General features: G+C 56.9%; 1 protein-coding gene across 1 annotated transcript; it reads right to left on the bottom strand.

The window, feature by feature from the left end:
- Positions 1-659: 659 nt before the first annotated feature.
- Positions 660-11095, bottom strand: ANKRD34C (ankyrin repeat domain 34C). The gene is made up of 2 exons (XM_050967344.1): positions 11038-11095; positions 660-6216 (listed from the first exon to the last, which is right to left on the bottom strand). The coding sequence occupies exon 2, from the start codon at positions 6166-6168 to the stop codon at positions 4564-4566; it is 1605 nt and encodes a 534-aa protein (XP_050823301.1). The 5' UTR covers positions 6169-6216; positions 11038-11095; the 3' UTR covers positions 660-4563.
- Between the last annotated feature and the right edge of the window lie 1894 nt (positions 11096-12989).

Genomic DNA, 12989 nt, shown 5'->3' with positions numbered 1-12989 from the left:
TGGGAAAGGCAGGCAGTTTGCTGACCCTGTGTGGCTCGGTGGCTGGGTCCCAGGGGGACGGGAGATGGAAGAGCTTCCTGTTGGGCAGGAAGTGGTCCTGGGGACTGGACAGGGGGTGCTTGTCCTTCGGCATCAGCACTGAGCCAGTGCGCCAGCGTGGTGCTAGGGGGCGCCGTCCTGTCATGGCTCCAATGTCATTTTGCAGCCAACTCTAAATGGAAGCGCCACGGTGTAAAACCAGAGATCGGGCCACTTGTGGTCAGCAGTGGTCCCCTTCACAGGAGAGGAAGCGTTAGGAGTGTTAGTCCTGATGCTCTAGCCAAATTACAGTGTGGACAATACACTCTGAGAGCAGAATTTGGCCCTGGGTTACTCTAAATCCCACCTGAGGTTTCAGTTCAGTACAAAATTCTCCTTTGCAGCCTTGGGACCTTAACTTCCCAGGTGTCCTACAGGATGAGTTCCACTGAATAACAGTGAGCTGATTTCCTGTGTGTGTGTGTGGGGGGAGATACCCCCCGCCCACCAGTGGCTAACTGGCCCTACAGGCACTTTTCATTTATAAACTCGGGGAAGGAGTGTTGTAGTTCAGAGCAATAGTACACTGTTTATTAATATGACAAGGTAATAAAGTCTAAACTGTTACACAGTATCTTCCAACATCTCTGCACACGTGACCGCACACTTTAAAATGTGAACAAACAATATTACAATATGTTATGCTAAAGGAGAACGTGTCCTATTTCCAATCCCAATGGACATTACGTAGGAAGCTCAAAGCGTATCACCTGCATTCTGCAGGGCACCATTGTCCTAAATCAGTTGCGAAGGGCATTCACTGTCAGAAAAAAAAAAGATATTGGAATATCTAGGAATGAACAGAAGTGGTGAACTATAGGCTTTAAATCCACAATCTAAAGTATATTTCAACAGACAGTTCATTACACCAGAGAAAACATGCCTGAAGTTCCATAGAGGAGACATTTGACTTACAGTGGGTATAAACCTTCAGGCTCTAAATGTAAGCTCGCCTCTGATCTGATCAGCCTATTGAAATTTAAAATGCACTTTGAAAGAAGGTTCTTGGGCAATTTAAACCACAGATCAACGCTGCTTTGGGCAGGAACCTTGCAGGGTTTTGCAACAGTCTAGAGAACAGCTAGTGCACTGAGGAAGCTGCACGAGGGGATTAATGAAACACGTCATTTGGCTGGTCTGGGCGAGGACACATGACATAGCGCACAAGGTCGCAGTGAGCTGAGTGCCAGGTACCGCTGTGCTGGGCTGGCAGCGGGAGTCAGGATATTGAGGAGTTCATTACAGTAACTCCTCGCTTAACGTTGTAGTTCTGTTTCTGAAAAACGCGATTTTAAGCAAAACAATGTTAAGTGAATCCAATTTCCCCATAAGAATTAATGTACAAGGGTGGGGTTAGGTTCCAGGGATTTTTTTTTGCCAGACAAAAAACTATATATGATATAGATATACACACAGTATATGTTTTAAACAAACAATTTAATACTGTTCACAGCTATGACGATTGTGAAGCTTGGCTGAGGTGGTGAAGTCAGAGGGTGGAAGAGGGAGGGATATTTCCCAGGGAATGCCTTGCTGCTAAATGATGAACTAGTACTCAGCTCAGCCCTCAAGGGTTAACACATTGTTGTTAATGTAACCTCTCGTGGAGGCAGCACGAACAGGAGGGAGGGGAGACAGCATAGCAGAGACAGACACGCCTTGTGTGTGGGTGGGGGGGGGGTGGAGAGAGAGAGATGCACACTGCTCCTTTAAGGAAGCTGACCCACTCTTAAGTGGATTCTCTTTTCAAGTGGATCAGGAAGTGAGACAGCAGCTGCTGCCCCAGGCACTCTTTGCCTCTCCCCGTCCCTGTCCCCACCCTGCTCTATATGGAGAAGGGGTAAGCGGGGTGCAGGTGCGGGGGGGAGGGGGACACCCTGACATTAGTTGCCCCCCGCACAGCAAGCAGGGGGCTCGGGGAGTAGCTCCAAGGTGGAGGGCAGGAGTAGCACATGGCAGTGGGGGGAGGGACAGCTGAACTGCAGGCAATTGCTAACCTGCAGCACGGGGAGCAGGAAGCTGATAGATAGGGGGGCTGCCGTTCCACCCTGGTTCCAGGCCCCCACCGGCTAGCTCAAATGGCTGCTCTTCCTGCAAGCAGTGGACAAAGCAGGCGGCTGCCAAACGACGGAGCATTGCACAGCTTTAAATGATCATGTTCCCTAATTGATCAGCAACGGAACAATGTTAACTGGGACGACTTTAAGTGAGGAGTTACTGTATCTAAGTCTGTGGCCATTCCCCTGAGTGGGGGTAAACTCGTGACACGTGTTTAAGGGAGCTGAACCATCCAAACCATCAACCCCAGGATTAGAGTGAGTTTTCGGGCTGCGTTTCCTCTCCAGCAGAGGTTCTGGTAGGGTAGGTTTAGCTGAGGTTAGTAACAGCTTCAGCACCTACGGGCCAAACCAATCCGCTCGCCCATCCATATCCACCCCACTAGCAGATGGGGAGAAATGCTTCCGCGAGCTGGGGAGTGCAGAGTGCTGAGATGGGGTTACCTGCCCCCGGCCTTGCTGTCCTGACATTGCAGCTGCCATCTGGTATTTCTTTCGGCCCCATCCTGTAACGGGATGCCCATGCAGAGCCGGCAGCAGAATGGGGGCCCAGCTGGCTGCATGGACTCTACCACATACGGCTATGTACCCATGTTCACTTGCTCAAGGTCAAGGCTAGGAATAGGCTGCAAGAACAGCTCTCTGGGGCACTCCTTTTGTAGGGGTGTCCCTTGCTGCCCCTCCCCCTGCAGCAGTACAGCTGCAGCTCCAGCCCCTCACTGCACTAGCTCAGGTCTGTCCCTGCTACCTCCCAGCACAGCTTTTGGGATGGGGGGCAAGGGCTGGCCCTAGGAAGATCCCAGCCTTGGCTTCTGGTGCCGGGAAGGTAACTGCCAAACTGATGTGGCATCAGCCCCAGCCCCCACTCTGGGAGTGGATGGGGGTGGCTAGATCAGTAAAATGTCCTTGTTCTTGGATGCAGGTGAAGAATGCACAGTGCAGCTCAGAGGGGTGGTGGTGCTGGCTTCAAGGCATCTTTACACTCCCCCAGGCCTAGACTGGCCTTGAACAGGCTGGTCCCGCAGCATGAGTTAGAGCAGCCTGAAGGCTGCTCCAATTTTTGGTCCTTCCAGTGGCCCCAAGGGACTGTTGTGGCAGCTGGGGTTCTGCAGGGAGAGATCAGGAGCTGCTGTGCTGTCACCAGAAGAGCCCCCTGCGCTGGGCTGAACTGGCTTGAGGCCCCTTTGTGCCCCAGGTGCAGCTGCAGTGAAGCTGAGGGTGAGGGCCTTGCTGCCTATGTCACCATGGATGCAGCAGGTGGGGGCTGACCCTGCAGCCCCTCACTCACCTCCCTGCAGCTGGCCGGGAACCCAGCGAGGGGCTCCCCACAGCCTCTCGCATGAAGAGCGGCAGGAGGGCTGTGTGCTGTCGGGGGGGCCCTTTGGGGGCTGGAGTCAGATGGCCCAAAGGTAGGAATCCTCTGAGCCTCATGGATGTGAACAGAGCCAGCAGCGTGTTTCTTAAATGGCCAGTCACCTCCTCTTGAGCGGAGCACGTGGCTGAATTCACCACGAGTCCTCGGCCCGATACATGATCCCTGCTCTGCTCCGCACTCCGGGGCCCCTCCCCCAAGAAAAGACACCTGGCCTGGGCCCCCGCCCTTCCCACGAGCTAGAGATTGGGAAACGCTGCCCCCCCACCCCCGCCAGACAACACAGTGCCCACAGCAGAACATCCCACCAAGCAGTGGGAACGGCCTGGCAGCCTCAGTGGCTCTGAAGGTGCCGGGCCAAACTCCTCCCTCACGCAGTCTGGGTGGTTGCACTGGAGTGTCACCAGGACTGGATCTGCTCCGTTATCTGGCCTGTTAAAGTGCTAGAATTTCTGGGAAGCAGAGAGAATTGTGTCCCTTCTCCAGCTCAGGGCAGATGTCAATACGTTCAGCATGTCGGGGGGCTCAGCTCTTTCTCCTCCTGGCAGCAGGAAGCTCCACTCTGTTTCTGTAGGCACTTGAGACATACACCAGCCCCACAGGCCCTGGCAATCCCACGACTGTTTCCATGTGGGTAGGAAAGACTAGAGATTAAGGACAAAGAATTGGAGAATGAAGGAACGGTGATCATGTTCCTCTGGGAGAAGTCTCGTGTGTCTCACACTACGTTCCTCTACAATCAACCCTTCACCAGATTCATCCTGGTGAACAAACCCAGACCTGGGGGCAGCAGCAGAGAAACATGTTTAGTGCTTGGTGCTGATTCCCCAGTTTGTACCTGGTGTTGTCTCCACAGCTGGGCAACGAGAGTGTTAAATGATCCTGGCTTGGCCCCGGTGCCCAGTGCCCAGATCCCCAAGGTGCAAGGCTGTGGGAATCAGACCCTTGCTCTGCCCCTCCTGGAGCAGGGGGTGCCAGCTGCAGGGACCCCATTGTGCAGCGCATGAGAGAGCAGGGACGTTGCGCACGTTCATGGAAAATCCATTGAAATACAGACTACTGGGCCACTATTTCCTCAAAATTGGAGAGTTGTTTCATCTGCTCAACCTGCATCGAGTGTCTTCGAAGCAGCTTCTTTTTGGCTCGCCAGTCGCCCCTTCTTGGTGAGCTTGGAGCAGCAGGGACCATGGGCTTGAAGCCCCCAGCGAGCGGGGAAGATGGTTTGCTGTTAGAGCCGATGTTGGGAATTGGTGGGTTGGGGTTTACATTCAAAGGAGGCAAATGCCCTGGTCTTGTATGAGAAATGTGATCGAGCAGGAGAGTTCCAGAGCCCCGTCTTTCCAGCAAATTGGGTGGCCTGTGGCGAACCATCCCAGGAGAAGTGCTGGGAGCACTGTCCAGGGATTCCTGGGAGCCATTGAACAAAGCCAAATGGGAACTGTTGAGCTGTTTTCTCTCCAAAGGCACCTTCCCTGAATCAGCCAGAATGGAGCTGGAGTCGCAGTAGAGCTGTGAATCCGAATCGTAATGCGCAGTGCCCAGCCTTCTCCGGTGCAGGGTGTCTTTGAAGGGTGCGGAGCCCGAGCCGGCAGAGTTGATGTTCTCCAGCTCAGCGGGGACCGCGCTCCTCCTGGCTACGCGCTGAGGAAAGGGCTGAGCTTTTTCATAGGATGGTTTCCTTGATCCTGGCACAGAAGTTGGTGAGATCTTCAGAGCCTGGTCATCCACCAAAGGGAAGAGAGACGGGTCTTTGCTCTTACTGCTGCCGTTCCTGGGTAAGGAAACCTTTCTGGAAAGCAATAAGTCATTGATGCCCGGGGTGATTTCATCATCTGTACACACCTTCTTGGCCTCATCTGTATGGGCGGAGGAGGCTAGAACAGAAGGTGCAATCAAGCCCCATGGTTCTGACTGCAGCCTCTTCAGCTGCGGCAAACGGGCTCTTTTGGGGTTGCAGAATTTCCTGGTAGGAGAGCAGGGCTCATGAAGGGCCTTGGCTGGCTGGCAGCCGCTGGCGCATGCGGAATGGAAGCGGGAGAAGGACTCTTCCTTCGCAGCCACTGAAGACCCTGAAGTGGATGCTTTTAGCTCACTCTCCAAAGGCGTCATGCACACGCCCGGGCCCTGCCTCTCCTCCAGTTCTGGTGATGGCGGGACGTGGAGGTATTGTTGGGTAGGTTTGGCACCTGCCGAGGATTTGTCCATAGTTATAATGATCACCTCCTTCCCCTTAGCTTTGCAGGCTTTCAGGAGATGTTTTAGCACGTCCCTGTCATCTGCGTTGACAGCATAAACCAGAGCAGACGCTCCAGAGTGATCTTCTAGGCTCGGGTCTGCTCCATTCTCCAGCAGCAGAGCAACGACCTCTTCCCCGGCTCCTTTGAGGCATGCGTGCATCAGGGCTGTTCTGCCGGATTTGTCCTGGATGTTGGGATCAGCCCTGTTATCCAGCAAGTACTTCACCATCCGGGCTTTGCTGGTACTCTGCTGGTCCACGTGTTTAGTGAGGCAGGCCACCATGAGAGCGGTCTCTCCCTTCTTATTGCTTTCATTGATGTAGGCCCCACCTTCCAGCAAGAGTCTGGCCAGCCGGAGTCTGCCTAGCCACACCGCCTTTAGCAGGGAATTCCCGTCCGTCCGCAGCTCCATCACTTCATCCATCGCACCAGCTAGTGTCTATTGGCTGGGAAAGGCAAAGGTAGCTGGCACCTGTTAAAGCAACAGAGAAATCAGCATCAGTGCCTGCTCTCAAAGGCCTGGCTCGGTGATCTGCTCCGATCCCCGGCTCCCCAGTGCATGTCACACTGGCTTCGGGCATCTCCTTTCTAAGGCAGATGATAGAAGCAGGAATGAGCTCTCCACAGGGCAGGGGCTGGTCTGTGCAGCACCCCGCACCACGCAGGCCCCTGGCCAATAACAGTTGAACTGAGATGGAGAAACTGGAGTCTTTATGCTCTCATTTATTCTCCATTGAAAACCGTCACTGTTAAAAGGTTGGAACTTTCCGCTGGTTTGGAGTGAGCTTTATTCACACCCCGTGAGATTTTTCACAAATGACTTTCAATGGGACCGTGCTCCTGAATGCTCCCGAATGCCCTGGGTGAAGCACAGTGAGAGTCAATGCGATTTGTGCTCCTAAATCCTCTAGGTGCTTGTGAAAATCTCTCCCATCACTCATACGCTGCTGTGGGTCTTTGGGACACTTTGGCGGTGGGTCCTGGAGTGGAAGGGCCCTAAGCCGCCGAATTGCTGCCAAAGACGTGGCACGGAAGAAGCTCTGGGGGCCCGGGCCCTGCGAGAGTTTTCCGGGTCCCCCGGAGTGAGTGAAGGACCCAGCTCCAGGGTCGCCGAAAAACTCTTGTGGGGGCCCCTACGGGACCCGGGGCCTGGGGCAAATTGCCCCACTCCCCCCGCCCCGGGTGGCCCTGCTCTCCAAGCTCCTATCCTGATCACTCGAGGCCTGATCTAAAGCCTATTGAAATTAGCCCCTTGGACTAGTGTCGTATTGCTAGTGCTGTGCATGTCCCATCCTTACCTGATGTTTTAATCCTTTCCAGCAGCTCCTCCCGTAAATCTACACTGCCCCATGCAGTAAATCCATCTCTTAGGTGGGAGGGCAGCACGTGCCCTCGTGAAATACAGAGAGGATTTTGGTTGTTTCACTGTCGCCTACAGGACCTGGTCTGAAATCGTGCCACATTCAATCTCCCTCTTATGATGAGCTCCTATTAATGCTCAGGTGCGCCCTGCCCTGCGTGTGGGCACTAAACTCATGGGATCGGGGTGAGTGGAAGGAAAAGGTGGCTACACTGGGACATCCCATCAGCATGACCCACTGGCCACAAGGGATGAGCTGAGCTCCGTGCTGATGAGGTGGGAAAGGGCCTAGGAAGGCAGGTGACCCCATATCCATAGAAATGGACCGTCCCCTGGATCTTCACCCACTGGATGGTCAGCAGGCCTTGCAGCCTGTTTGCGTGAGCCCTGCACTTACTCCTCCGCTGAGAGGTATCCCTAGCCATCCAGGTGTGGCCACACCTTGAGCTGTGAAGAGAAGCAGCTGAGCCTGGCATATGTTTCTAACTCCTCTGCCACCTGTTCCTGCCCACAGCTGAACTTGGGTCTGTGTGTCTGCGTCCTTAGCATCCCCAATCCCACGGTACCTTAGGCCCCCGCTGTGTGTATTGTCAGGCTGCCATTGCCTGGGTCCTCCCTTCCTACGGGTAAGGGCTGCATTCTCTGCTGCAGTGCAAGTCCCGTCCTATCAAAGCTCTCCCGCACGCCCCGGGTCATCACGGCACCGTGTCATCCTCTGCTCTCCACTGGGTACCGGGGCAAACATTGTAGGGACAGTGCATCCTCCTCATTTTCTTGGGTGGGCCTCTAGGCCTGACTGTATTTGTAAGGTGCGTATGTCATTGGCCCTTTTCATTTGCTGCTCAGGCTGTGCTGGCTCCTTTACCTGCATGTAGTTATGTCTGGAGACACATGGAGCCATGCTTGGTGTTTCACTGTCTCATCCTCGTCTGGCCTAAGCTCCAAAGAGAACTCAGACCTGCCCCCTCGCCCAGGAAGGATGAAGGCACCTGGGAACTGCTCTACAGCTCACAAGCTTCCTGCTGGGGCTTTGATCTCGTCAGCTCACCCCAAATACCTGCTGCCAGGTGCTGATTATGAGGATTCTAGGGTGGGCCTTGGCTGCAGTGGTGTCTAAATCCCCCCTAGCTTTGGCTTGATTTTCAATGGGGCCTCCTGCCTGAGCACTGTACCAGGGTGGTGTGTGCCATTCAGGAGTGTAGGGACGAGGGGTCAGCCAATCCATGCTGCATGGCAGGCCCTGTATGGTTTGGGGAGTTGGGATGTACACGAGGGCCCGGGAAATGGCAGAAGCAGGTCCTTGGAGAGAGGAGGCAGGCGCCAGTGTTTGGGGGAAAATCCCAGGCTCTTGTTCCTTTAATAGCCCAGGACCAGGAGCCTAGTGCTGCAGGGCAGGGCATGGTGGCCCACGCCCAGCCAACCAGGCCAAGCACTGGGAAGGAGAGCGGACGTGCTGCTGGAGTCCTGCTTTGGGCTGCCTGGAGTGGGCGGCAGCTGGCTGATGGCCACAGCTGCCCTCCATAGTAACCCAGCTCCAGAAGGAGGGTGGGAGGACTCCTGAATGTAGGCGAGGCCTGTCGGAATTAGCACCCCAGGCCCAGGAGAAAGGTTGGGTTGGTGGGGCTAAAGAGGAGTTTTGCCTCCAAAGGGGGGGAACTTGTTCTCAGTTTGTGGGTCTGGGAATAAATTACGGCGGGAGCCAAGCGGTAGCTGGGGACAGTGTGCCTGCAGGGCCACAAGGGGGCGTGCTTGGCCAGCACACTGCTCCTAGCATACACCTGCCACCTGGAAAAGCGGGGAGCAGGTGGAGTCCCTGGGAAGCTAGAGGCAAGCAAACAATATGTGTTTTAATACAGCTAAATGTAAAGGCACATCTAGGGCCAAGGGACACCAGCCTGCTCACAGCCTGGGGAAACTCTCCTGGGAAGCAGGGACTGAAAAAGAGGCGGGGTCATCGTGGGCAATCGCGCTCCCCCCGGGTTGCCAAATGGGATGCCTGACCAAGGGACTCGTGAGTAGGAGCAGAGAGGCTATTTTCCCTCTGCATTGGTGCAACCGCTGCTGGAATCCCCTGTCCAGTTCTGGTGCCACAACTCAAGGACAGTGAGAAATGGAAGGGGTCAGGGACGATCTCCAAGAATGGTTGAAGCCAGGAAGGCAACCTATGGCACGGGTGCCGAAGGTGGCACAGGAGCTGATTTTCAGTGGCACTCACACTGCCCAGGTCCTGGTCACCGGTCTGGGGGGCTCTGCATTTTAATTTAATTTTAAATGAAGCTTCTTAAACATTTTAAAAACCTTATTTACTTTACATACAACAATAGTTTAGTTCTATATTCTAGACTTACAGAAAGAGACCTTCTAAAAACATTAAACTATATTACTGGCAGGTGAAACCTTAAATCAGAGTGAATAACTAAGGACTCAGCACAGCACTTCTGAAAGGCTGCCGCCCCCTGGGTTAAAGGATTAGAAAACCTGCCCAGTGGTGATAGACTCAAGGAGCTTTATTTATTTAGCTTAACAAAGAGGAGGTTAAGGGGTGACTTGTTGACCAGCAGGGGGAACAGCTATTTGATGACGGGCTCTTCAGTCCAGCAGAGAAGGATACAGCATGAGCCACTGGCTGGAAGTTGAACTAGACACATTCAGGCTGGAAATCAGAGGGTGCCCGTTGTTACTGGCGAGAGTAATTAGCCACTGGAACATCCCCAGGGGTCTGGTGGATTCCTCACCAGGGGTAATTTTAAAGTCAGGATGGGATGTTCTCCTACAAGCCGAGCTCTAGGAGGTATGTGGGGGCAGGGCTTGGGCCTGCTAAGCTGATCCCAGGGGTCCCTGTAGGCCTTGGCGCGTGCCCCCTTCCACCAGTCGGGTGTGTGCGGAAGCCCAGCGCACCCTGGCAGGCAGGGACAGAACTTGGACAGTGGGAGCCCAAGGCAGCTGGGCGCTTGCCTCCCTCAGGCCCCAGTGGGCGTCCCACCCTGAAGGCAGGGACCAGGGCTGACACCCACCTCAAGGCTGCTGCGGCTGCCAAGGCCTGGGCGCAGGGAGGGACCCCACCTCTCCCTGCCCCCCCCGGGATGTCGGGGGGAGGGAACTTTCCACTCCCCCAGCTCAGGGCTGCAGCTCCCTGGCACCCTGCAGCCTGCTCTGTGCTAGATCCAGAGAGTAGGTGGAATATAACTGTGTGGTTGTGGGGCAGGTCCCACAACTCTCACCTGGTGGTTCTGGGAAGGCCTCCAGGGAAGCTGCCACTGATCCCAGCTTAGGCCCCTGGCCCTGGCTCCTTCCTGTCTAAGCTGCGCTCTCTGGGCCAGTGCCCAGAGTCAGGCGCCAGCCAGGGGACAGCGCCCAGCACCCCCGTGAGCACGGCCTGTCCCCCGGCAGGGACAGCTCGCCCCCGCCCCCAGCCAACAGGCTCCTGCAGGAGCGGGGGCAGCCGCCGCCCCAGTGCGCCATGGGGCGATGGGACCGGCCGCCGGCGCTTGGCCGAGGAGCGCTGGAAGGGGCAGCGCCGGGAGCCCCCCGCATGTCACCCGCGGAGCTTCGGAGCCACACGGGCGGCAGAGGGCCCCGGAGCCAGCGGCCGGAGCCCCCCAGGCGGACCCAGCCTGGCGCAGCGGAAACTTTGAGCCCCTGGCGAGGCACGTGGGGCTGACACAAGCCGCCGGCGAGCGGCCGGAGCCGGGGCAGGACGCGGCGCAGCCCCGCGGGTGTCCCCGGAGCGCCCGTCCCGCGGCTTTCCCCGGCTCGCTCCGCTCCCTCCCCGGCCAGCTGCTGACCCGGCTCGGCCCCTCCGCACCTCCTGGCGCCCGGGACCGCGCTCCAGGCTGGAGCTGTCCAGCGGCCGGGACCAGGGAGCGGACCCGGCGCCTCTCTCCATGGTGCTGACCAGCCGCCCGCTGCGCGCCCTGCCCCGGCCCCGGTTACCTGCTCCGGGCGGGGCCCATCCTGCCTGCGGGCTCCTGCCAGTTCAGGGGCCGCCGCCAGCGCGGCTCCCCAGGCGCCCCCGGCTCGGCCCCGGGCTGCGCCCCGCTGGCGGCGCCCCGCGGCATGGCTGGCTCGGGCTCCCCTGCCCGGCAGCCTGGTCCTTTCCGCTGGGAGCCGAGCGCCTGCGTCACGGGAGCGGGTCTGAGCTCGGTGCCCGGCTCGGACCCGCCGGCCCCCCGGGGCTCCTGGCCCTGCCCCGTGCGCCCCACGGCGCCGCCGCCTCCCGGAGCCTCAGCCCCGGAGCTCCCGGTGCCCGTCGGAGCTGGCTGGAGTCACGGGGGTGGGTGTGTCGGGGGCATGTGTGCAAAGGGGCCTGGAAGTGTGAGCCTGCGTGTGAACGGGTGGCGGTGAGTGTGTCGGTGTCAGTGTCTGGCTGTGAGGGGTGGTGTCAGTGGGTATGTGGCATCAGGAGGGGTGTGGCTGTGTCAGCCTGTGTATGTGACTGTGAGTGTGTCAGTCTGGCTGTGAATGTTGGTGTGAATGGGCATGTGGCTGTGAGTGTGTCACTGTCAGGGTGTATGTGGCACCAATGGGTATGTGGCTGTGATTGCATCAGTGTGTGGCTGTGAGTGTGTTGGTGTCAATGTGTCACAGTCAGTGGGTATGTGGCATCAGGAGGAGTGTGGTTGTTGATGTCGGGGTGTGTGGCTGTAAGTGTGTTGGTGTCAGTGTCAGGGGTGTGTGGCTGTTGGTGTCAGGGGGTGTGTGGCTGTTGGTGTCAGAGGGGGCATGGCTGTAAGTGTGTTGGTGTCAGTAGGTGTGTTGGTGTGAGGGTGTCAGTGTTGGGGGTGTGTGGCTGTTGGTGTCAGAGGGGGTGTGGCTGTAAGTGTGTTGGTGTCAGTGGGTGTGTTGGTGTGTGGATGTCAGTGTCAGAGGGGGCATGGCTGTAAGTGTGTTGGTGTCAGTGGACATGTAAGTGTGAGGGTGTCAGTGTCAGGGGGTGTGTGGCTGTTGGTGTCAGAGGGGGCATGGCTGTAAGTGTGTTGGTGTCAGTGGGTGTGTTGGTGTGAGGGTGTCAGTGTCAGAGGGTGTGTGGCTGTTGGTGTCAGAGGGGGCGTGGCTGTAAGTGTGTTGGTGTCAGTGGGTGTGTTGGTGTGTGGATGTCAGTGTCAGAGGGGGCATGGCTGTAAGTGTGAGGGTGTCAGTGTCAGAGGGTGTGTGGCTGTAAGTGTGTTGGTGTCAGTGGGTGTGTTGGTGTGTGGATGTCAGTGTCAGAGGGGGCATGGCTGTAAGTGTGTTGGTGTCAGTGGACATGTAAGTGTGAGGGTGTCAGTGTCAGGGGGTGTGTGGCTGTTGGTGTCAGAGGGGGCATGGCTGTAAGTGTGTTGGTGTCAGTGGGTGTGTTGGTGTGAGGGTGTCAGTGTCAGGGGGTGTGTGGCTGTTGGTGTCAGAGGGGGCGTGGCTGTAAGTGTGTTGGTGTCAGTGGGTGTGTTGGTGTGAGGGTGTTGGTGTCAGAGGGTGTGTTGGTGTGAGAGTGTCAGTGTCAGGGGGTGTGTGGCTGTTGGTGTCAGAGGGGGCGTGGCTGTAAGTGTGTTGGTGTCAGTGGGTGTGTTGGTGTGAGGGTATCAGTGTCAGAGGGTGTGTGGCTGCCCATATGAGTTTGGAGATGTGTCTCCTCTGAATTCCTTGGAAATTCCCTGCTCCCTTCCCAGCCGCCCGCACACCCACAGCCCCTCAGCCCTGCTGCTTTGGCTGGTCACTTTAAGGCAGGAACCTGGTGACTCTCTAGGAAGCGTCACCAAAGGAGGTGAATGGAAGCCGGGTTGGGCATGGCCCAGGCTCCGGTCCTGAGCTGCCGTGGGCACTTCAGGTGCTGCTGCAGCTTTTGGCAAAGCTGCCCAGTCTCTGGAGGGCCTGTCCGGGTGCAAGCAGGGCCCGTGCTCTGCCCAGCC

This window comes from Gopherus flavomarginatus, chromosome 9 (assembly GCF_025201925.1).
Source record: "Gopherus flavomarginatus isolate rGopFla2 chromosome 9, rGopFla2.mat.asm, whole genome shotgun sequence".
Classification (NCBI taxonomy): Eukaryota; Metazoa; Chordata; order Testudines; family Testudinidae; genus Gopherus; species Gopherus flavomarginatus.
The sequence above is the reverse complement of the archived record's forward strand: the minus strand, read 5'-3'. Positions and strand labels throughout refer to the sequence as shown.